The sequence below is a fragment of the Cyprinodon tularosa genome, unplaced genomic scaffold (genome assembly GCF_016077235.1).
Source record: "Cyprinodon tularosa strain WSP-4 unplaced genomic scaffold, ASM1607723v1 ctg148, whole genome shotgun sequence".
Lineage (NCBI taxonomy): Eukaryota > Metazoa > Chordata > Actinopteri > Cyprinodontiformes > Cyprinodontidae > Cyprinodon > Cyprinodon tularosa.
The window spans coordinates 1054180-1078255 of record NW_024038309.1 but is presented as its reverse complement, the minus strand read 5'-3'; the positions used below and the strand labels follow the sequence as shown (position 1 = coordinate 1078255).

Below are 24076 nucleotides of genomic sequence, written 5' to 3'. Positions count from 1 at the left end.
GACAGAGCAATACATTTAGAGCAGTAATTATAAAAAAAAAATTGCATTTAAGATAAAAAATAAAATGTTGTCTGTCAATATGCTCAATTCACAATTACTTAAGTGGAAAAGTTTCAAGAAATGAGTCTGAGATGATTTACTTTATAACATGGCGCATTATCCTGTTGGAAGTAGCCATGAGAAGATTGGTACACTGTGGTCATAAGGTCCGGCCAGGTCAAGATCCGCAATTGCAATCGCACCAAACAGGAAAAAGAACATCGACAAATTCCGGTTCGTCAAATTAAAATATAGCAGCAACAGATCTGTGACTAGAAATTATAGCACAATTCCTATATATATATATATATATATATATATATATATATATATATATATATATATATATATATAAAAAAAAACTAACACCGTTTATTTAAATGATTGGATCCAAACTATTGGTTATTCGCCAACGAGGAAGCAGATTGCTCATCTCCATCAAAATATTTATTTTATACCGAGGGACTTAAACTTTAATCAAATCCATTCAAAAGAAACTTCTTATTACAGGAATGAAAAGAGATGCTGAGTTTGGAAGTAGTGAACAAGTTCATTAAAAAAAAAGCAGTTTTGAATTATCCTTATCCCCGTTACAAAAATCTACAAAAATATATATATAAATTTGGGCAGAAACTGAACATATGCTGGATGATGGTGGGATTTTTTTAATATGTCATATTAAATTAAGCGCTCACAGGGTTCATACAGGAATGAGTGACTCTAATTTAATGCTATTTTAATGCTATTTGAAATTATTTTAATGCCATCAACAAGAACCATGTACACAAGTTATTAGTGTACATGAAATATGAAGGAGCTGCAAGCAGAGTTCCATGACTCCTGTATGTATGTAAACACACACACATACACACACACACACACACACACACACACACACACACACACATATATACGTATATATATATCCTCTAGCTTTTTCTCCGCCTGGAGCGATATAATATATCTGACGAAATTGTTTTTATAAGCATTTTTTATTAAAGAATTATAAATACTTCGATAAACATATTTAAATAATTTTAGTGCCAATTAAGGCCTTGATTAAAAAAAAAAAAAGAATGATTTTTTAATTATTTTTATTGATCCGCGGACACCCTGGTTCATCTCGCGCATGCTCTGTACGATCTCCAAAGAAACTCAGAGCGGAGCGGCTGGATCCACAGTGGAGGATGGATGCTTTGCTTTGTGCAGGCGGTCTGGAGCGAAGTATGTGGGATTTCGGGGTAAAACTCCTCTTGGACGCGATGGCAACTCTGCATCGAACAAGACGAACTCAAAGAAGAGATGCTAGCGGTAAATATATGTTCGATTACTGCCTGCTAAGCTAAAAGCGGCCTAGCCTGAGCTACGGCTAATAGCAGCCTAGCTATTAGCCTATCTAGCCTAGCCTTGCAAGAACAAGCTTTATTAAAGTGTATTTTTTGTGATTCACAGGAAGCAGTACGCCGTCTTAACAACTCAGAGACTAATTGCAGGCGCTATGAACCGGAGCAAGGGTAAGATTTAAAGAATATGCTTTCATTCTGCGGTAAAAGGCAATGGATACGGATAGATACCGATCATAGCTGTACATTTTGTTTTCACAGGCCTCCTATTTGCTCGGAGTCATATCAGCAAGTCCAGATTTTCACGATGTTGATGGAGACGACATTGTGTGTAAGTGACTTGTTTTAATGTTTTCTCCTTCCTTGTTACTGTGACTTGCGTTTGATTTTTTATTTATACCACTCTCATTTAATTGTTTTCCAGCTGCCTGTATGACGTATTTTGAGACGGTACGCAGGAGCTTCAGATATACGCAGCCAGCCAACACGCTGCGTGCGGAGGCTATCTGCTCGGAGTCGGGCCAGAAGAAAGAGGGTAAGACTTTATTTGGTGACTATTTTTCAGGTGCGTTGATAGATGTGTTGTGTCCATACGCAGTGCGCTGATTAAATTTTTTTTTTTTCAGCTGCTGAAAGCGAGGCATAGTGTGCTAGCAGATGAGGAAGTGGAACTCTGGAAGTCCGCCTTCCTCGGCGGTGTCTCTGGATGGATTGTATGGTCGCCGCCATTTCGTAGGCCGGATCTCACTGAATTCTGTGTTAAGCTGCAGTCCCGGTTAGAAGCGATGCCGAAGTACAGGGCCACGCACAGTAGGCGTCTGCACATTGGACCTGCCTCGGAGGGAATGCTGCCAGTTACCTCCAACCCCGAGGAAGCAAACGGACCGTTCACAGACTTTTAATTTTTAGAAACGCATGTGTTTGGATATGCGTTGTATATAGTTGTGTGTGTTTTAATAAAGCTCTTTCTTTGCATAAACAGCTTCCTGGCAAATCTTCATTTCCTGTATAAATTCATTCATGTCCTTGATGGTAGCATAATAATTGTGTAGTAGTGTAGGATAACATAAATACACACCATATGAATTAATAAATATATGAATGAATATATATATATGAATAAATATATATATGTAAATATATATATATATATGCCAACCAATCACGAGCGACTTTACTTGTTTAAAAAGAAACTGTTCCGTCCAATACTCAGTAAGAAAATTAAAGCCTGGCGTGGCCACGTGTGGTTTTGCTGCCAGTCACGAGCGATTTTACTTGTTTGAGAATAGTGGTTTCAGCCAATACTGAGTAGGTTATTCAAGCCAGACCTGGCCAGCCGCGCGGGTTTGCTGCATTCATATGCTAATTAGGGCCATTAGTACAGCTGATCGCTCTCCACATACGTCATGGTACGTTTCCGACAATTTGTGGCACGACAAACGCGGACAAGCACGGGTTGCAAATTGTCGGAAACTGACGAAAATCAGGGATCTGCGGGAGTTTATGGGGGTTTACGGGGACGAAAATCTCACTTTTCATGCAGTGAATGTGACTCCTGACTGTTTTTATCTTTTTCCCTCTCTAATTGACTTTGTGATTTTCGGAAATGGACGGTGATTCGTTTGGCTCTGACAGTTCAACGGACATGCCAAGCATTCATAAATATTTTGTGCAGACTTAAAAAAACTCCCCCTCAATTGATCTAATTGGCAAATGCCCTGAATTATCCTTCTATCTTCTTCTGCTTATGTGGGGTTGGGCTGGGAAGGTAACAGTAGGTAAGCCCAGACTTCCCCGTCGCTATTTTGGCAACCCTGGGAATCCGCATACCATTGGCTTTAGAACCAGGACGTAAACACAGGCTATACTCTGCACAGAGTTAGTAAAAAACTGTACTTGTAGGTTTGAAAGAAGAGAAACTTGACAAAAACATTGTTAATGGGACCAAGTTTATACAGGGGATGCTGATTCCAATCCCAGGTGTCAAATGAAAATGATTTTGGTTAATTAAAGAAACTTGATTATGACAAATTTGGTTTGTGAAACCGCAGTCTACAAAATAACATTGTGTGACATTAATTGCTATCTTATCTCTTTTTTTTTGTGTTCTGTTCTGCCAATATAGTTCTGGGAACAGATGTCCCAGAGCTAGATGATGTCAGGTAGTCCTGACATCATAGGGTAGTCCTGATTAGATTGATGTCACTTTTATTACCTTGTCTTTTCACTTCCTGTTTTATTTTGGTACTCATTTCCTCTCTCGTTTTAGACAGCTTCACTTCCTGAGTTCCTTCCTGCAATCAGGATCTGCCACAGCACTGTTAAAAAAGTAAATGGCAATTGTTGTTCTAACACACAATTGCATTGTAATCCGACTCAGAAATATAAATTTGACATGTAACAAATAAATACACGTTTGCCCAACTCAAATTCTCAGAAGTTGGTTTAACAAGGAGTTTTAAATCGCCTATACAAGATTTTTTGAGTTCCCTCAACTGTAAACTCATGGGCATGCGCACTGCTTATGTTCATGGACACGCCCACTACGGTACGGGGTTTCCTATCCCTTTCTTCAAGTGCACAGCTTTTTTCCCTCGTGTTTGAGAAGATTGGCGGACATTGTGCTTTTATGCATCTGGAGAACCACGGAGGAACGACCCTGGGACCTTACCAGTTTTCTGAATCTTTTCTTTTCCCGGTGAGTGCTGCAAAGTACAGCCAGTTAGCGGTTAGCTCCGTGAGTTAGCATTCCTTTGTGGTGTATTGCCACCGAGTTGAAGCATGAGTTCACATGTTTTTCACGTTCTGATAAAAGGAAAAGCCGCGCACGTGCGCATGCGTGTTTATAATGCGCGTGTGCGCGTGCGTGTTTATGCCGCGCATGTGCGGGTGAGTGTTTATGCGTAGAGAAAAGAGTGTGCCTGTTATTTTCATTGTACAAATGAAAAGAGACATTAAGTTGAATGTAATAACTTATGAAATTTCTAAATTGTTTTATGTAGTGCAGTGTTGTGGCACTCAGGCACAGAATATTACAAGACTACATTATTTTACTTTCTTAATCCGATTTGGGTATTTACTGTTTAACTGTAAGTGGTTTTATAATTATTTACATGTGGATTTTTTGCTTTCATGATTTTATTTGCTTTACAAGAAAAACAGTGACATTAACATTTTATATGTTAACCCTGTAATGCAGCAGTTAATTCGTAATGAGTTAGAAAAGTTACATTACACACTGAAATGTATCATACTTGGAGAGATACAAACTGTACAGTTAAGAACAAGAAGTGAATGGATTTAACTAAGCCCTGTTGTGCTTTGCAGGCTGGGTTTTTTGGATACCCTGGATTCTGGATTCTCTCCTTAAATGGAGATGGCGAGCCAACCGTGTGAACATCTGGATTTGGACTGAAGAGAAGGATTTGGACTGAAGAGACTTTCTTTTCTTGCATTCATCGTCCTGTCGGAGTGGTAGGACTAAAAAGAAAAACTCAGAGATAAAAAGGGAAAACCTTTTTCTTTTTCCGTTGGGAAACAAGACATTTTATTTCATTTTATTTTTTTTAAAGGGTGCACCCAATTTAAAGAGACTACAATTGAAAAAAACAAACTGAAGGCCGTCCAAATTTGTAAAACTGTTATTTTTTCATATATGTTAATACACTTACTTCACAAAAAATTACCTGTGTGTTTTCCTCTTACTAAATCGGTGTCTTACTGTTTTTTCCCTCATCATCACTCCCTCTTACGAATCTAGAACATTCTGGTCCAGTGTCAGGTTACTTTGATCTGTGCAGTTAAGATTATGTTGTTGAACATGGTTTTATACTGTATCTATTGATACAATGTTTGACTTGAAGCAATAAAAATGTTGTATTAACATGATTTTTTGTGTGTTGAATGATTGGTAGTGAAGACGATTGGTAGGACTAAAAAAACTGAGTTGATAGAACTCAACTTGCAGATAACACTACAAAATCTGAGTTTGTAGAACTCAAAATCTATATGTCAAACTCATAAAACAAAGTTGATAGAACTCAGAACTTAAAGGTGAAACTCAAAAACCTAAGTTGGTAGAACTCAAAATTTCTATGTAACACTCCAAAAACCTAAGTTGGCAGAACTCAAAAATCTTTGTAAACTCAAACACAGTGAATTTAAGTAAGGAAAACTCAAAAAACCAAATGCATCACGTTGCCTAGAAAATTTAAGTTCTGTCAACCTCTATTTTTTTTTCAGTGAGTCTAACGCAATTCACCTGGTGTATGTGCTCATCTTTTGTTTGTTAGAGTACTCAGTTCCCACCCTTGCAGCTTCCCTTTGCCAGTTCGTCTTTGTCCTTTGAGCTTAGCGTTCCGGCTTTTTTGCCTGTTAGATTTAGCTTTCTAGTGTTTTGACCCCTGCTTGGATTTTGACCTGTCTTTGCCTCCGTTTTTTGATACTTCTGTTTCTGCTGGATTTTTTGGTGTTCAACCCTGGACTGAATTAAAAGAACCTTGAGTTTTAATCCACTGTGTCAGGTCTTGCATTTGAGTCCTTTATTTCTGAGCCTTGTGACAGATGATAGCCCAGCTAACTGACTAACTCTATTATTACTATACTGATGTTGTGAAGGTCTTTCTTGGAGATGTTATCTGCGAACAAACTCATACTGACCTGACCTTGACTTGTGCCATACATAGGAAGAAACTTTAATGAGTGTTGCAAAAGCACAAGGGTCACAGTATTAACTCATCTTGAAGGAGAATTTGGTCATGTCATTGCAGCTGAACTGTCCAAAAAATTGCCTTAGACCAGCACATGTTTCCCCTTTTCTACACAAACTACACTAAAATGTTATCTATATTTGCACTCATAGGGCACTTTAAGCGATATAGTATCTTGTGATGGATTTGAGTTGGTGGTCTAAAAGCACATGTGTCAAACTGCAGTCCTTTAGGGCCATTACAACAACCCTGTATCAAATAATTAGATCCTCACATGACTTATATGACCATGACCACATGCTGAGGTTGCATTTTGGTCATTTGATTCAAATTGCTGGACCATGGACACGTCACAGTTACCTGACAGTGTGAATCAAGAACTGGAGTATGACCCAACGGCTTTAAAAGGATGGACACTCAGATAGTCTGTGGTGCTGAATCAATGTCTGGTATTAGAATGTCTAGCATGCAGCATTAAAACATGCCCCAGACATGGCTTAGTTTAAAGATCTTAGATTATTATTATTACCGTATTTTCACGACTATAAGGCGCACTTAAACGTCTTTTTTTTCCCTCAAAATGTGCGGTGCGCCCTTTGGTGCGGTGCGCCCTATGTGTGTTGTAACTGCGACTTTTGAGACCACCTCATTGAGGAGATGATGAAAGAGTGGCTGAATGTAAGGAGACCAGGTGTTTTTTTTCCACGCATCACCATCGCTGTTAATATGTAACTCCATGCGTGCCCATCTCACAGCTGATGTGAAAAACATGGGGAAACAAATTAACGCTGTGCTCGCTGTTCAACCGCTCGACATCGGTGTGAACCGGACCCAGCAGGTGCAGCAGAAGCAGCGAGTTTACATGCAAAGTCAATGGTTGACGCGCGTATAGGCGCAGCAAAAGGTCCCGCAGCGCGTTTTGAGCAGCAGACTCTGCGCGTCGGGAGCGTTTAAGCATCTGCCAACGCGCTGCTGCTGCTCGAGATGGAAAAATTGAAGTTTTGCTGCTGGACGCGCCGCATCAACCAATCAGAGAAGCTGATCTCGGAGCTGACAGCGAGACAGACACAGCGCTCTGATGACATATGATATTAAGGCAAATGAAAAAGGCTGGATGGATGAGGAGATGATGAAAGCGTGGCTGAGGCAGGTGTATGTGAGGAGACCAGGTGGTTTTTTCCACGCATCACCATCGCTGTTAATCTGTGACTCCATGCGTGCCCATCTCACAGCCGATGTGAAAAAAAAGGTGAATCAAATGAACGCTGTTATCCCGGGGGTCTGACAAAGGAATTTCAACCGCTCGACGTCGGTGTGAACCGGCCGTTCAAAGTAGGGCTGCGAGTGGCGTGGGAGCGATGGATGACTGACGGAGACCACAGTTTCAGGATAAGTGGAAGGCAGCGCCGGGCAAGTTACGCCACCGTTTGCGGATGGATTGTAGATGCTTGGACTAACGTGTCTGCTGGCTCTGTTGTTCAAGCTTTCGCAAAAGCCGGCATTATTTCTCAGGAGCCGCCCGGCACGGAAAGGGACTCTGACAGCGAAGAAGGGGAAATTGGCATGTCTGATTTAGCACAGCTGTTTAATTCAGAAACAGAGGATGACGACTTTGATTGGTTTGATTAATACTTTGTAATAAATACATGAATAAAGCACAATCATACTGAGTTTTGCTCCCGCTCTATTTTTCTACCTGAAAACTTAATTCAACAGCAGCCTCTGGGCCCGGTCTCCTCCGGGTTCACCGCGGTGGCTGGCAGGTGTTTTTTCATCTAAATAATCTAAATCTTGCAGCTATATTTGCTGTGATCAGTGGGAATAAAGTAGTTTTAATATGTTTTTAAGTGAGAAAGGCCACCTGAAAACTTCATAATTGCAGTCAGTTCATCCAGATTATTATCCTGCCTATACTATTTCTGTTGGAGGAGCTCAGACCCCCACATACCAGCGGTGCGCCGACAGTAGAAATCCCTTCATCAGCAGCCTCTAGGCTGGGCAGCCTCCGGGTTCACCGTGGTGGCTGGCAGGTGTTTTTCATCTAAATAATTTAAAGGAATAGTACACCCAAAACATGATTAGCCTTCATTTTCTACTCACCCCCATGCTAAACAACACTCTGGAGTACTTTTTTGATATCTCAAATGCATCTGGAGATCTGGGAGGCTTCTTGCTGTCTGCTGACATTCAAATAATGGAGGTCTATGGTGACCGAGACAGAAAGGTCCATAAAAGTCCACAAAAAACGTGTCAATATTCCTCCATACTGCTCGTCCAATGTATTCCAAGTGTCCTGAGTGGGTAGCATCCAGAATTTACTCGAAACGAAGTCATTTAGAATGTTTTTAGAGCATAAACAGTAGTGTATAGGATTTCCTGAAAGCGCGCACATGCGCGTTCACGACGCTACGGAAGCCGGCAGACCAAACCAGATGAAAGTGCGCATTCAGCGTCTGCTCTGCCAATAATGCAAGCGTAGAAGAAGAAATGTGCTGTTTACCTGTGCAAAGAAAGAAACAACGAAACAAAAATGTCTGAGGACTTCAGTGTTGAGGAAGAGCATGAGTTCTTTGCAGAGCTGAATGCGCTGTTTGGTCTGCCGGCTTCCGTAGCGTCGTGATCGCGCATGTGCGCGCTTTCAGGAAATCCTATACACTACTGTTTATGCTCTAAAAACATTCTAAATGACTTCGTTTCGAGTAAATTCTGGATGCTACCCACTCAGGACACTTGGAATACATTGGACGAGCAGTATGGAGGAATATTGACATGTTTTTTGTGGACTTTTATGGACCTTTCTGCCTCGGGCGCCACAGACCTCCATTATTTGAATGTCAGCAGACAGCAAGAAGCCTCCCAGATCTCCAGATGCATTTGAGATATCAAAAAAGTACTCCAGAGTGTTGTTCAGCATGGGGGTGAGTAGAAAATGAAGGCTAATCATGTTTTGGGTGTACTATTCCTTTAAACTGCAGGCACCAGGATACCGTTAATAAAAGCGAACATATTCCGTCGGCAGGTTTCAGGATTTGAAGTTAATTTAGGAGTGATCACAGCACTCTGTCATCTGCGATGTGTCTGTCTCACGGCCAGCTCCCAGGTTTGATTAATACTTTGTAATAAATACATGAATAAAGCACAGTCATACTCAGTTTTGCCCCCGCTGTATTTTTAAATACGCAGTAGAGGTATTTAAACGTAGTAGAGTACATGTACCTGTATATAAAAAACGCGCCCTATAGTCCGGTGCGCCTTATGTGTGTGTTAAATACAGAAATGGCACACATAACTGAGAGTGCGCCTTTTAGTACGGTGCGCCTTATGGTCGTGAAAATCGGTAAATGTGGTTGGATTTGACCTACTGATTACCTGTACTGACCGGAGGTGAACTCACTTGATGAATGATATGAGTATAGACTTGATATTTGACCTGGTATGATGCTTCATTGACTTAATTCACTATCTTGCCTGATACTTTCAAGGCCAAGATGTTATTTACAATCACTGTATAAAGACATGAGGCATGGAATAGACCAATTATTTAAGTCTCAATATTTGACCATGACACTTCAAAAACCTTGACACAAGTTAGATGCTATCGACCGTAAGCTTTAAAAAGCAAGGGGCAAACAATTAAGAGGAGGAAGCAGGGAGCACTTGCTAGCAGTGCCTGACGGACAAAAAATGCCTTTTATTCACACATTTTGGCATCTATTTGCAACTTTAAAGCTGTCGAACCAATGAAGTGACTGTGCGCTTTCATTAGAAGCTCTTACTGCCACAAGCCAACAAGAGCAAAAATTGTCATCATCCTTACAACAGGGGCAGTATGTTTCAGTAGATGTCAGCATGTTATAGCTGGTGCAGCTTATAAATGCATGTTTCCAGTTTAAAAAAACAAAACTGTGACTTATGCTTATAGTGAGGTACACTCCATAGTCCAGAAAATAAGGTCTAAAAAATTTAGTTGAAACTAACCCTAGACAAAAGCTATATCATTGCCATCTTTATGAACAGAACACATTCTTTCTTTAGTATCGTCTCAATGAATCAGAATTAAAAGGGAAAAACAGAATAGGTTCGCAGAAATGTGCAGTTAAAGGAATTTAACATTTAACATGAGTGCAATTCTAATAAAAGAGTTCAAACTCCGGAATAAGCATTAAACAGACATCCTTGTTTTCCTCCACACCCTTTTCTTAATTGCATTATTCTATGTAAAAACTTAAAGCTTTTTTTTAATTAGGTCAGTTTTGGCTTCCTAAGGTTAATATAAGTGGAACTTATTTTAGTTGTGCTGAACAGGCTATGCAATCATTTTTTAAGCACTAATATTTATTTTTTTCCATCGTAACTGAGCAGACTATACCCAAGCTGTGGTAAGCTGACACCCCACCCACGTCAAATAACTTGGCAAATAGACAAAAATCATTTAAAAGTATCATATCTCAAAAACAAAAAATGCACAAACAAAAGTTTTACCTGCACAAATCTGTGCTAACAAATCACTAAAATAGTAGAACTCTTTAGTTTAACTCAGAGCTTAATGCTGGTAATGGTAACCTCTGGATAACTTAAAAACTAAAAGAAGCAGAAACAATTTTAACTGCACAAATCCACACTAAAGAAGCACTGGCCATCTTAGTCCTTGGTTTTAATCAATTCATGGATTCAGATCCATGAAACTAAATCAATGAAGCTAAATGTCTGTTTAAAAACATTTTTCAACCGCCTGTTGCATCATCCCCCCATTTCCCATTTTCAGACTCCTGTAATGTTATTGTAACGCTTTCTATTCATCTGTTGTATCTTTTTTTTCTGAAATCTAACCCTTTTTTAATTAAGGAACATCTCTGTCTTAACATGTTCTATGTTGTTCTGTGAGTGGAAAAGTAGCAATGGTGTCTTAAATCTCTGCAGTGTACAATGAAATCTTAAGACTATCGAAGGATTCTAAAAATGAAATGTGATTCTCAGAAAGTTTGGTCTCAGTCACAGGTCATGGATCTTGCAACAGGAAAATGAACCAAAACACTCAAGAGCTCTGACCTAAATCCTATTGATCATCGTTGGAGGGAGCTGAAACATGCCATCCAGACATGCACCCTTCAAACCTAAGCCACTGTGTAGTCATTTTTTAACCATCTTGTTGACTTCAGCCCTGGTATTGAAGAGTCTGGCTCAGAGTACCAGGTTTTTGCTTCTGCTTCTGCCCATGTAAGCCAGGTTGAGGAGATCCTAAGAGTATTCTTCCACTGTCCTACAATATCATCAAGGGCAGCAGCTCTCTGTTCTGGCCTGTTTCATAATTGGAAAAAAAAATCCTTCTGTTGAAGCCTGCTTGAAAAGCGATGTCTAACTTTTATTTGTTCATTTTCATAGACGTTTTTTATTTATTGTTACTTTGGTCAGATTCAGTCAAGTTATTACTGTGACCGTTGTGGGTTTTTCTTTCAATAAACGAGTGGTAACAACAATTTTGTCCCCATCTGTAAGATTACAGTTTGTTCAGTCTAAGTGTGACCGCTGTGCAGATCCTGGAGACTGTTCAAGTGTAACCCTTGAGACTTTTCTTGTACGATTCATGCCCCTTAGAAATGGTGTCTAAACTAAAACTTAAAAATTAATTATATAATTATAATTATAAAAAAACAGATTGATGTTTCTTGTATACCTGTAAATCTGACAAATGTGACTGCAGTTTATGGATGACTGCCAGCCAACTAACTTCAATGAGTAAAAATAATACATATTTGTGTCGGTGTCTAACAAGAATGCACCTACAACACAAACACGCGTGCTATACTAATATTCGAAAACCAGAAAAACCAAGTAACCAACAAATGAAGTTGATATCCAGCACTAAAATTCTGATTTCAATTAGCAAATTTATCATACCACCAAACCTGTCATGACGATTTCTCTACCTCCCCTCTGCCTCCAAAATTCACACCTTAGTTTTCCTCTGCTTTACTACTAACTATCCAGAGATGCTTCTTTAAGCGGCGGCCCCCTTGAACAAATGCAGACACGCTCTGCTTAATTCAGCACTGCCCATAATATTCAGAGTGGGTGGCTTAAAGCATGCAGTGGCTCTGGCATCATCACAGCTTCATTTCATGGACCTACTGATGATGCAGGCTCAGAGAAAGAAATAAACAGAAAGCTCTATTTCTCATAGCTCCCTTAAGACTTGAAAGCCTCTCTTCCTTTATTAAATCTCATCAGCTACACTGGTGTATTATCTCCATGGGCTTTTACCTCTTTTGCACGGTCAATATGCTCAGTGTCTCATTCAACTAGTCCGCGTACACACACACACCAATAGCTTGTTTTATTTCACAAGGCCATACGGGCACAAAAAACGTGGAAAAAAAGGGAGCTTTTGCTTTTAGCAAGAGGCTACACAAATGAAGCACATCTGGTTAATTTATACGACGCAAGTCTGCCAACACAGTATCGAAACAGCTGCCCCTTTGACACTGTACACGGTGAAGTGAGCTCTTGTAAATATTTGATGCCCCCTTGACCTCATTACCCATGATTGAGTGAGCTCTATTGTGCACACTCATATGTCTTAGTCACCGACTGGAGATACAGCTTCAGCATTGGCCATTAGTGTGTGTGGCCTGGTCAGGGGAGGATCACTGAGAGAAAAGGTTGGCTTATCGCTGACCTCTTGTTAAGAGGGCTCTCTGTCTCAGGCTGCAGATCCCCAATGTAATGTGCTCTTTGGAGGAAAACACCACAAATTGGAAAACGCACCGAAAAAAAAGAAGGAGCCGAATTCAACCGCTATTAATAGATCCGTGTTACGCTCCCCACCTTGTCCCTGAGCAATCTTTGACCCCCTCCACCACCATGCTCATCCACATCTTTCGCTCACTTCCCTGCCGAATGTCACTTCCATTTAGGTCAGCAGGGCTGAGATACACTTGCTTGGCGATACCATATTAGAGGAACATGTGGGACTGACAGAAAAAGGAAAAGATTTAGATCCTTTGGACTGAAAGGACATGGGCAAAGCAGGAAAAAGATACCTTTTGATGTGGGACAATCTCCTCAAATTGACTCATAGAAAGGAGATTTTGTTTGCTCTCATAATCGAGGACACAAACATACAGCAATAATCATCTGTCCAGATGCTACCTTTCTTTTCTCAAATCTATGGCCAATCTAAGTGCTGACAGATGACTGGTCTAAATAATTAACCCATGGTGATGAACAATTATTTGCTAGACCCTGATGGGAGAAAAGTTGTCAATGAGAACAAGGCTGGTGGTTATTGGCCAGAGGAATGAGGGGGCTCAGCCCGATTAGAACTTCTCATGGTTTGCTAAGACAACATTACACAGTAAAATTCCAAGGCGTTAAGCATAAGCACGTGTTTTACAGGGTTTTACAAGTGTTTTACAGGACAGCTTAAAAAAGGGACATCTTGATTATTAGAGCTTTAACAAACATCTATAGGACTGATCCAGTCTAATTTGACACATAGACAACAGAAGGTAAGCAAAAGTGGTTTAAAGAAATCTTCCTACATTTTCTAGAAAAATCAGGTAGATTTAGATGTATTTTTCTGTTTGCACAAAGTCTTCACAAACTATTTTAATTCTCAAATAAGTGTAGCAAGAGTACTTCAGTAAGACGTGTAATAAGAGCATTTCAGATCCAGATGAACCAGTCTGTATGCTAATGTTTTTATGTTTATCTCAATCCAAAGGTACCTTACTGCCCAATTAACCAATTCAAATGCATTTTTTTGTATTTTATAAATATATAGATATAGATATATATATATATATAGATATTAGGGGTGTGGGAAAAATCGTTTTGGCGATATAAATCGTGATATTCGGCTGCCCAATATAATATCGATCTTTCACTTCTTAGTATCGATTTAAAAAAAAAATGGTTACATAAAACATTGATGGAAAAATGGGCTACCTCTGCACCACCACTCAGGCAGAAAGCGCTGTGGAGCCCTTTAACTGTGCGTGCAGCACCAAATCTGTATTTGAGGCAGTCACAGTGGAAGAAAACCCCAAACAACATGGATAATAATACCTAATCAATATTTTATGATGAAAATATACAGCACTTGCTGTTTTATCTCATAATTATGGCAATATATACTGTAGTGATACTGCAATATTGTGATAATATCGTATCGTGACCCAAGTATCGCGACATGTATCGAATCGCAACACTCATGCCAATACTCACCTCTAATATATATATATATATATATATATATATATATATATATATATATATATATATATATATATATGACTTTTTCAGTATTTTCATCTTTGGGAGATGTTATACAAAGCCATACCTCTATGCTTTACTGGAAAAGCTTAAAATCCAGTAATCGTATCCAGATCTCATGAAAAAAGCTAAAATGAAACAACAGAGTTTCATGTAACAGATATAATTCTAATACTATACATCATGTGTTCCATTATAGGAAGATGCCACAGGATCTCATTTTACAACCCTAATGTAATAACAAGCTGATATTAGCTCATTAATCATTCTGGATAAATGCTTGTTACTGTAGCTGTAGTATTAAGCTGCATTACATTATTATGAGTGATGGGAAGAACTTAAGGTTTCAAATTGACCATCTGTGTTTTCCCTAAACTTAGAATAGCAAAAATTTTATTTTTTTTATAAGTCAAGGACATGGGGTGTAGTCTTCTTTCAGCGATCTGATCAGCAGTTCAGAGAACAGGTAGATATTTTCCGTGGTATTTTATTTAGACTGTAGGAAAAATACGACATGATTAACTTTTGTTTTTTTTTTACCTTGATATATCTGGATACGGCTAACCTGCTTTAACATTTTTATAATTATTGCCTAAACACACCTGGCCATTCAGAGGATTAATTCAATTACATAATCAAAACATTGTAGAGCAACTTCCAGCTATCAGAGATACAGCTTTTCTTCAGCTTGTAAAAACTCTTTCATGGAACAAATTAAGATTAGTGCAACATCATTTTTTTTTTTTCCTCAAGCAGAGCCACAGCCATGTCAAGAGGAGTTGTTTAAGGCTTTAGCACTAGATTACAGCTTCCTCCTCCCCTGGAGTGTCCTGACAATGTTAATGTCAAAAGCTTGTTCTTCAGGGCACGGCCAGCAGAGAAACATGGCAGCGCAGCTCTACAGAGATGTTTGTCAAACTGGAAACGAGGGCAGAGCAGATTTCATTAGTCCGTGATGAGGTTACGGGCGGCACACGAGGAGGACATGGTAATCGCTTTCAGTCACTGTGTCCGACCTCGAGGGGAAAGGCTTTTACTGACATGTCATCCATATATGTCTGCTGCAACTATCCTCGTAGTCCTTCTTTATTTTATTCATCATGTCTTTGTTACCATAAGCTCAACTCTATATTAATAGAGAGGGGTGGGCTAAACAAACCAAGGAACATTGGATTGGGAAACCAAAAAATCTTAACAAAGTCTGAATAGGGCTCATAGTATAACTGAGTAAAAATACCCAGTTTCCTTATTGCATGATATTTAACAAAAACAATATATATATATGTATATATATATATATATGAAAATATAGCATTATAGCAGAACTTGAATTATCATGTGAGCTAAAATAGTTACAAAAAAGAAGTAGCTTCACTTTTTAATGTAAGTAAAAAAAGTGAGACATGTATGCTGGTGAATATTCCCAGTCATCCAGGTCATAGTCATTCCAAAAAAAGTTACAAAACCAGCCACTTGCCACGTTCATGTAAATAAAGTTTGTTACAAACTTCCCGATCTGTCTGTCTGAATTAAGGTTGTCACGATACTAAACTTTTCAACTCGATACCGATACTAAGGAAAATATTCGATGCTTGATACCATTTTCGATACCACAAGGATAAAACCAAAGACTCCAAAATTCAACAGAAATATTTTGATTAATAATTTAAATACAATAAATACAATAAACAATAAGAGCAATATTTTGAGGTTGTATGCTGTGCACAATATTAAGCAAGCTTGATAAAAACTTACAAAACTAAAATTAAGTGTTCCTTCCTTGGCTATGCTTTGCACACATAACAATGACACTAGCCAAACCAGTTAAGAAACAAAAAATAATTCTCAGCAGCTGCACCTCTTACAAAAAAAAGTCTGACACTGAAAAGTAAACAGAATTATTCAATCACACAGTGTTCTGAAAGTGCATTGTCCTCTATTCTGAACTTTAGATGAATGACTGTTTAGGTGCCACTGGTGGCGGCACTGTATCGATACTTTGAAAAACAAGTATTGTATCCGGATACAACGTTTCAGTATCGATACTTTTTTGAGTATTGATACTTTTGACAACCCTAGTCTGAATAGACATTTATTTTTATTTAAGTTTTCTTTCTTTTCAAATAGGTCATTTTTAATAAAAGGAAAACTGTAAAATATACACAAAACTGGAGATAAAAACCAATTTCCAAACAACATGCCTCTTTCTTTACTTTCACTGTTTTTCAAGATTTAAAAAAAAAACTCTTCAATTACAGATTGGAAGATTTCTTTGAAAACACATTTAACTGTTTTCTGAAAGTCAGTATGAATCTAGATCACAGAGATGTACAGCTTTGGAAATAATGGAATCAAATGGAACGTTTGCAGTTAATTAGTTTGTAGATCTAAAAAAAAAAAAAAAACATTTGTTTCTTCTTCTTGTATTTGACAATTGTGTGGCCCATTTTCTGGAAAATCAGCGCATTGTGGGGACCGATTACTCTTTGTTGGGCCCAATGCCCGGACACCATGAAGGGAATTGCTGTTTCAGGCTCAGGGGTCACGTTTGTGACTAAAGTTAGGTTGTGGTTAGGGTTAGATATGAACCTGTAAGGGTCTAGGGTAAGGGTAATGGTTTGGCTCTAGAAATGGGTTAGAATTTAATGGAACTCAATGGAAAGGCCCTGCAAAGAAGTGGAAGACAACTTTGTGTGTGGAATATAAATATGATACATTTTGTGGTCTTACTGATACTTGGGCAGTGGATGAGGTTCAGGACTAAGGAATGAATTGAGGTTACTGTAGGTGAGGTTTAGAGTTAGACGTTTGTTGATAATGATTAAAGTTAGACAATAGAAATGAGTGGGAAATGAATAGGAGTCAATGGTTTTTCATGCTAGTTAATTACTGTTTTATTTGCAGATGATATAAATATTTTCTGTACTGGTGAATGCTTACAGTAGTTATTTGAAGATATAATATCAGAGATGAATGGCCATAACTGCTTTGACATAAAAAAAAAACTTCCTTGAATTTGGGTTAACTGAATTCATGTTATGTATAGATTATATCATGCTTCAATACATTTTTATATGAGATGAAAGAAGGGTAATGAACATACATCAATGGGTAGGGGATATGGGTGTGTTTGTCAAACTTAACATATCTAAACATTGTAGTCCAAAAATCTATTTATAGCCCTGTGTTCAGACATGATTAATGTCACAACCAACACCATTGATAACCAACACCAATTTCTCTTATTATTGGTCATTATACATGGTTAAACATCATTTTCCAAAGGTTGAGGTCATGTGTTCAATGGGTAATAATTGTATGTATTAAAATATAAAAATACAAGTTTTGAGGCTCTAAATCCTAGGGTCGTGGAGAAGGGGCTTTATTGGAAGTTTGGAGTATTATGGACTCATAGGTTGAGTACGTATCAGGAAGAGGGTTGTGTTAAGCTAAGTGAAAGGAGAATGATTAAATATGTTTCTTTTCTTCATACCTACCCTTTCATAAATAATGTTTTTTTTTTCAAATGTCCTTAATTTGTAAATTCACTGGATTTACTTGCTATAAACCTGAGATACACTGATAAGATGTTAATATCTGTATCAGTTCCAATATTGAATGAAACTGACGTTGGAGTATCTCTGACAATGTGCTCGATCCATTAGTTCAGATCTATGTAGTCCATTTCTCTGCGGCGTATTTGTGTGTGTATGAAAGATGTCTCTCTCACACACAGACACACACACCCACCAGTAATACAACCTATAGAGAGTTCTTTTAAAAACGGAGCGAGTGAAAGCATCAGTCATCTGGAACTTCTTCACACTACCTCAGATAACAAACTCCATGGCTACCTGCAATACATGCAATGGAAGGGATTTCCCCAAAAAAAAGTAAATAAATAAATAAATAAAGAAAGAAAAATCTAAGAACAATTTAATTCATGCTATAATATGCCTCTTGGACAATTAAATTGATTTGGTTTTAATGCCCAAGAGCAAGGTGCCGGAATCATTTACTTCCTCCAACCTGACTCTTGATTATTTTGGCCAAGAAGCTTTTAGTAAAAATTAAAAAACATCAAACACAACAATTATAAAAGGATAGTTCTAGCATTTGTAATGATTGTTTTAGGTTCTGTAGTCATAGAACAGGGCATAACTAATATAAGAAAAGTGTTTGTTTCTCCTACAAGGATCCAATCTACATTTTTTAACCATTTCCAAAGATTTGTAATGTTAGATTCAATAAAATTATGCCATTATCTATCAGTGCTATCAAATGTTAAGGATTAGAAAAGGCACACTGTTTTTATGCTAAACAATGCACACACTCTATCTGCACTTATGAAAAGGTTCCCATAAAGCTGCCAGATTTATTGCCAGCAGAGCAATAGAGTAATTACTTGAATGCAGTTTGTTAAAGTCTGAACAGCTGAATGAAACCTTAATTTTTCTAATGACCACCTTTCCACCAGAAAATTGAGAAAACCATCATAGAGCTTACAGTACCACAATGTACCAACCTGCAGACTGAGTGCGCTGCTGATGTTCGCCTTTGGCAGTGAAACAGCCACAGTGGTATTGGCTGTCCTCTCCAACCACTTTGACAGCAGCTCTGGGGTCAGCAACTTGTCCAGCCTTGCCAGATTTTCCACATGAAAGGGGAGCAGGAGCACAAGGCTGGCTTTACCTCCCCACAGAGGTGCCTCTAGAACCTGCACCATGTTGTCAACATCTTCATGGAAGCGGTACAGACCTTCAGGTAGGGCAAAGAAAGATCACAGTATTGAGGACAAGACCATTTTACATTTTACTGCTTCGGTGCAGAAGCCCCCAGCAGACGTGTATTTTATTTGCAGTGCAATGATTTGGAGCCATTTGAGCTCTTACTGTTCAACTCATTTGAACTCAAACAGGAAGCAGGATGCTTGTATGAGCCATAAAGTAAAATAGTCTCTACCAAATTGAAAAAGACATTGTAAAAATAGCATTAAAATGAGCCCAATGCATCTTTCTGACATCCTTTACTGCGTTTAATGGCAAAAAATTTACTCTGCCCTGTTGTTGTTTGAAGACAATCCATAAAATATAAAGAGCCTGCTTAATAAATCATAAGGCGCACAGTGATAAATGGATGCGAAGAAGATTGGCCCTTACAGAAGCTGAATCCCCTTTAGTTGCAGTTATTTAGCATCAAAAACCAGCCGACTGCATGCATGTTTTTATTATTTTTTTTCCATACCTTCTCTGTGCATCATGATCACTTTAGTGTATTTTTTTCCCAAGAATGTGCGGCGATCAGTGCTCTCCTCGCTCAAATCTCTCTGCCACAGCCCTGAACACAGAGACATTTTAATAGGAAAAAAATGAAAAGTTTGCAAGACATCAGGCATTGAAAGTTGTGGGTGATTAAAGACACTAAAAAAGGATGTGACATACCTAAGAATACATGGGGGCCTTATAGAGTTACACAGAGCATGAATTATCGATTATTTACTACCAATTAAACAATGTAAACCCCTCGCAAAGCTGCTGAGTCTAAGAGGCTTGCAGAGGCTGTTAAAGACCCTAAAAGGCCACTGTGTACCGTTCATTGTCCGACATGTCCCACTTGGCCCCTCTAACCCCCACCCCTGACAGCTGTCAGTTTAAGAGGGGCTGAGAGCAGTGGAATTACTGTTGTAATAACCTCAAAACACTCTCTCAAAGCCGCTGGACCATCAGAGTGTGTGCATGTGTGTGTATATAGGTCCATGAAATGATGACCATTTGGGCCTTTGTGAATGACACTTTAGTCTGGCTTTGGCAACAACAGAATGATGACTCATTACTGATTAATCTTTTGGAAAAATCTCCACTCCCAGCACACAATACAACAGAAAAAAAGAGGTCCATAAAGAAAAGTGAGACTGTCTGAGAAGTTATGATTAAAGACTTTGATTAAAAGGAGTGTGCAGTTTCAGGTTTTATTTGTACGGTTGATTAATAATCTGATTTAAAGGCAAAAAGTACCCAAGGTGACATGAACAGGTTGAAACACTTAAGAAGTTTCGAAATCCTTTTAACTCTTTAGTAAAGGAAAACAGTAAAAATCTATGTTTCAACAATTAAAACGTATCTGTTTTAACCTAACAAGTGGGTTGTGTTTTACCTTTTCAAAAAAATAACATTTATTTGCACATAAGTTAGACGTGAACAAAGATACAGAGTAAAAGTGTTATGGCTCTTCTCATTTGTTGTGACTCTGAGTTTTCAGTTTTCTGTTATCAGTTGTTTTGTTTGTTGATTTATTTTCCATCATATTCTAGCATTCTTTAGTTACTCTCTGTTGCCCCCTTGTGCTTGTTTTCTTTCCCTTGGATTCCTTCTTGCCAGTTCCACCCACAGCTGCTCCTTATTCAGCTCATTAGTCCATCCTTTGTTCTGTTCTCCTCAGATACTCCACCTCTGCAGTCGCTCAGTTCTGGTTCTTTCTGGTCGTTGTTGAAGTTGCCTTCTCAGCTCGTCTCTCCCTGGCTCTTCATGCTCGTTTTTCCCTGATGTCTCCACGGTTTTTGTTTTGTTTAACATTTTTAGTTGGATTTCTGCCTCTGTTACCTGTGTTCTTCAATTAAATCAGTCAGAACTCATCTCTGCTTCACTCATCTCTGCATCTGGGTCTTCAAGCAACCTCACCACCCATTGTTGAAAAAAAGTTGAAAAGAAGTTCTCAGAGTGATAATATATTCCCAAAACTGAACGACTTTGTATCTACAGTACTAGGGGTGTGGGAAATAATCGTTTTGGCGTTATATCGTGATATTCGGCTGCCCAATATAATATCGATCTTTCACTTCTTAGTATCGATAAAAAAAAAAAATGGTTACATAAAACATTGATGGGAAAATGGGCTATTTCTGCACCACCACTCTGGCAGAAAGCGCTGTGGAGCCCTTTAACTGTGCGTGCAGCACCAACAACATGGATAATAATACCTAATCAATATTTTCTGATGAAAATATACAGCACTTGCTGTTTTATCTCATCATTTGATTTTGATAGCTGGGGAAAATATGGCAATATATAGTGATACTGCAATATTGTGATAATATCGTATCGTGACCCAAGTATCGCGACATGTATCGAATCGTAACACTCATGCCAATACTCACCTCTATAGGTGAGTATTATAGAGGCAATAAGCTGAAACAAAGTCCTGTATTTTCTCCCTTCTGGGGCAAGAAAAGAGGTACAAAATTTAGGAAAAAAACCAAATGTTGCTATAAACTTGAGATAATTTCCATTACCACAATACAAAAACACAGAGATATAATTGTAAACAAAGTTACAGTCAAAAGGGTTGACTCTAGATACATGTTAATTACAAGGCAAACACATTGTCTGCCTTTAAGCCCAGTCTTAAAACTTTCCTTTAGGATAGGGCTAATGGCTCAGGCTATCCTAAGCTATCTCCAAGGTTAAGCTACTATAGGTTTAGGCTCCTAGAGGATTTAGAGACCATTTCTTTTCCATCTGCTAAATTCTACTTCTTCTTCTCCAATCTTGCATTATTTATGAGTTCAACTTTATGTTTTCTCTGTTTTCTCTCGTCATACAGGCATCACCTGACCCGGCGCTCTGTTTAGCTGTGACATCACCCTGGAGGAGGGCATCAGCAGGGCTGCTGCCATAAACAACTTAAATTATAGATGAGATTTTTGCCTGTGCTTCAGTTTTAAGGTTTGATATAGGGCTGCAGCTATTGATTCTTTAAATAATCAGTTAATATATCAATAATGTTCTCAATTAATCGGTTAATCTAAAAATGTATATTTTTGGAAAACATATATTACTAATTAATCAAACGCTTTGAGTTCAGAGAAAAACCTAATAGGGCAATAAAAATCCGTAATGAATTTAATGAATTGTAAATGGAAAAAATGCATACATCATACAATATATGTAGATACAGATTCAATGGTAGATAAAAAAGTAAAGTTTTCTCACTGTAAATAAAAAATGTATATATGTTGTTGTCATTTTGTTTTAATCACTGCTGCAAGTAGGTTACTCTTTCAGCAAATACAGTAGCATGTTTTAGAGTATTTGTACCATTACTCTAGTTAATACTCTTAATTTGAAATTCCTATTCATGATTCATTATTATGATGATGATTATTTTATTAATCGCAATTTATTCGAGTCATCATCTAATCAATTTTCAGTAGTGATGGGTTGAAGTTTCCAGGCTCCATTGACAAAAGGATTGAGCTTTCATATTAGCAGGAGGTATGCTTTGAGGAGTAAAGGTGATACCTTTAAAACTTATTTCCAATGTTCTTACTTTAGATGAACAATGTTTGTAACCAAATGCCCTTACCATGAACTAAGGCCACACTAACTGGTGGAGTATATTGCCTCAAACTGCCCTTAAAGATCCAGTGAATGGCATGCAAGAATGTTTTTCCTAAAGTCCTAACCTTGACTATTCAAAATTTGTGGGCTTTATTTAAAATTCAGATGGTTTTTATGGCTACAAAAACAAAATGTAGTCAAGGTGCAACTGAATTAGGAAGATTGGACCAATTAGGGGCGTTATACAATCATATTTAAGCCTGCATGTAAACTGTTGACCTTGTGGGAATTAGACACAATGCACATTAAAAGTAGTGGACCCTACCAGTGTTTCTGTTCAAATTTTTTTTTTCTTTTTATTGTTTTTCCTAAAATGCAACTGCTTAAATAAATAATTAAAAGCCCCCAATTATCGACATGCATTCATATGATGGTTGGATAAAAACAGATGGGAAATGTTGCCTTAACTTAAAAAAGAAGTCCAGACTGAAATCAGTGAGAGCCACCACATTTCTTCCTCCTTGCTCATCAACTTTGATGGCAACGCGATTTCAGAAGGTATTATTTGAGGATAAATAAGAAGAGATTTGTTTTTTTCCCCCATGTTGATGCATTACCATATGTCTCTCCTGTTCCCTTCCACAGTATTATTTTTTTCCACTGTAACCATTGTTGTTCTCCAACAGAAAAAAACCTAAATTAATTAGCCAGCATGTGGGGACTCCCAGGACACGTCTTTAAAAACCAATATTTCCCAACCAACCATATCTGTCAAACTCTCTTACTTTGTTGTTTTTTTTTTATCGCCATCTACTTCACCCAATTTCTCTTTTTCTGCAACCCATCTGGACCTCGTTTTTTTCTGTTATTTCTTCTGCTTTTTAGCTGTTTTCTTTGCTTTAAAGAACCACTGATCTGATTGTTTATATGTTGATTGAAATGTTAAAAACGTAAATAATGAAAATAAGTGTTTACCCAGTAAACAAAACGCAGCTAAACTGCAAAAGTTATTACAAGAAATATGAATATGAGAGCAAAGTTTTAGAGAGTTATAGCATAATAAAATGTTGGAAGATTTTTTGGAAGAACAAAATGATTTAAATTTAAAAATTTAAAAAAATTGATATGAAACCATCTGTTTTAGGTTGGGCAATACTTCACAGAAGGACAGAGGTTCCCCTCACCATGAGACAATGACCGTTAACATGAAACCAGAGCTGCACTGTTTTATATCAGAGCACAAGAATACCTAGGTGTTCACCTGGACAACAAACTTCACTGGAGAAGCAACTGTGAGGCTTTCTAGAAGAGAGGAAAGAGCAGGTTGTACTTCCTAAAGGAGGTTGGGTCCTACAGTGTTTGCAGCACGATGCTA

At 38.1% G+C, this 24076-nt stretch overlaps 1 protein-coding gene across 1 annotated transcript in view; it reads right to left on the bottom strand.

Moving 5' to 3' along the window:
- serpinh2 (serine (or cysteine) peptidase inhibitor, clade H, member 2) overlaps positions 1–24076 on the bottom strand; it is a 51652-nt gene that overhangs the window by 12374 nt on the left and 15202 nt on the right. Inside the window, exons 3-4 of the mRNA XM_038279118.1 lie at positions 19610–19702; positions 18891–19123 (exon numbers count right to left, since the gene is read on the bottom strand). Coding sequence (XP_038135046.1) covers positions 18891–19123; positions 19610–19702 — 326 coding nt within the window. The remainder of the gene's footprint in view (positions 1–18890; positions 19124–19609; positions 19703–24076) is intronic.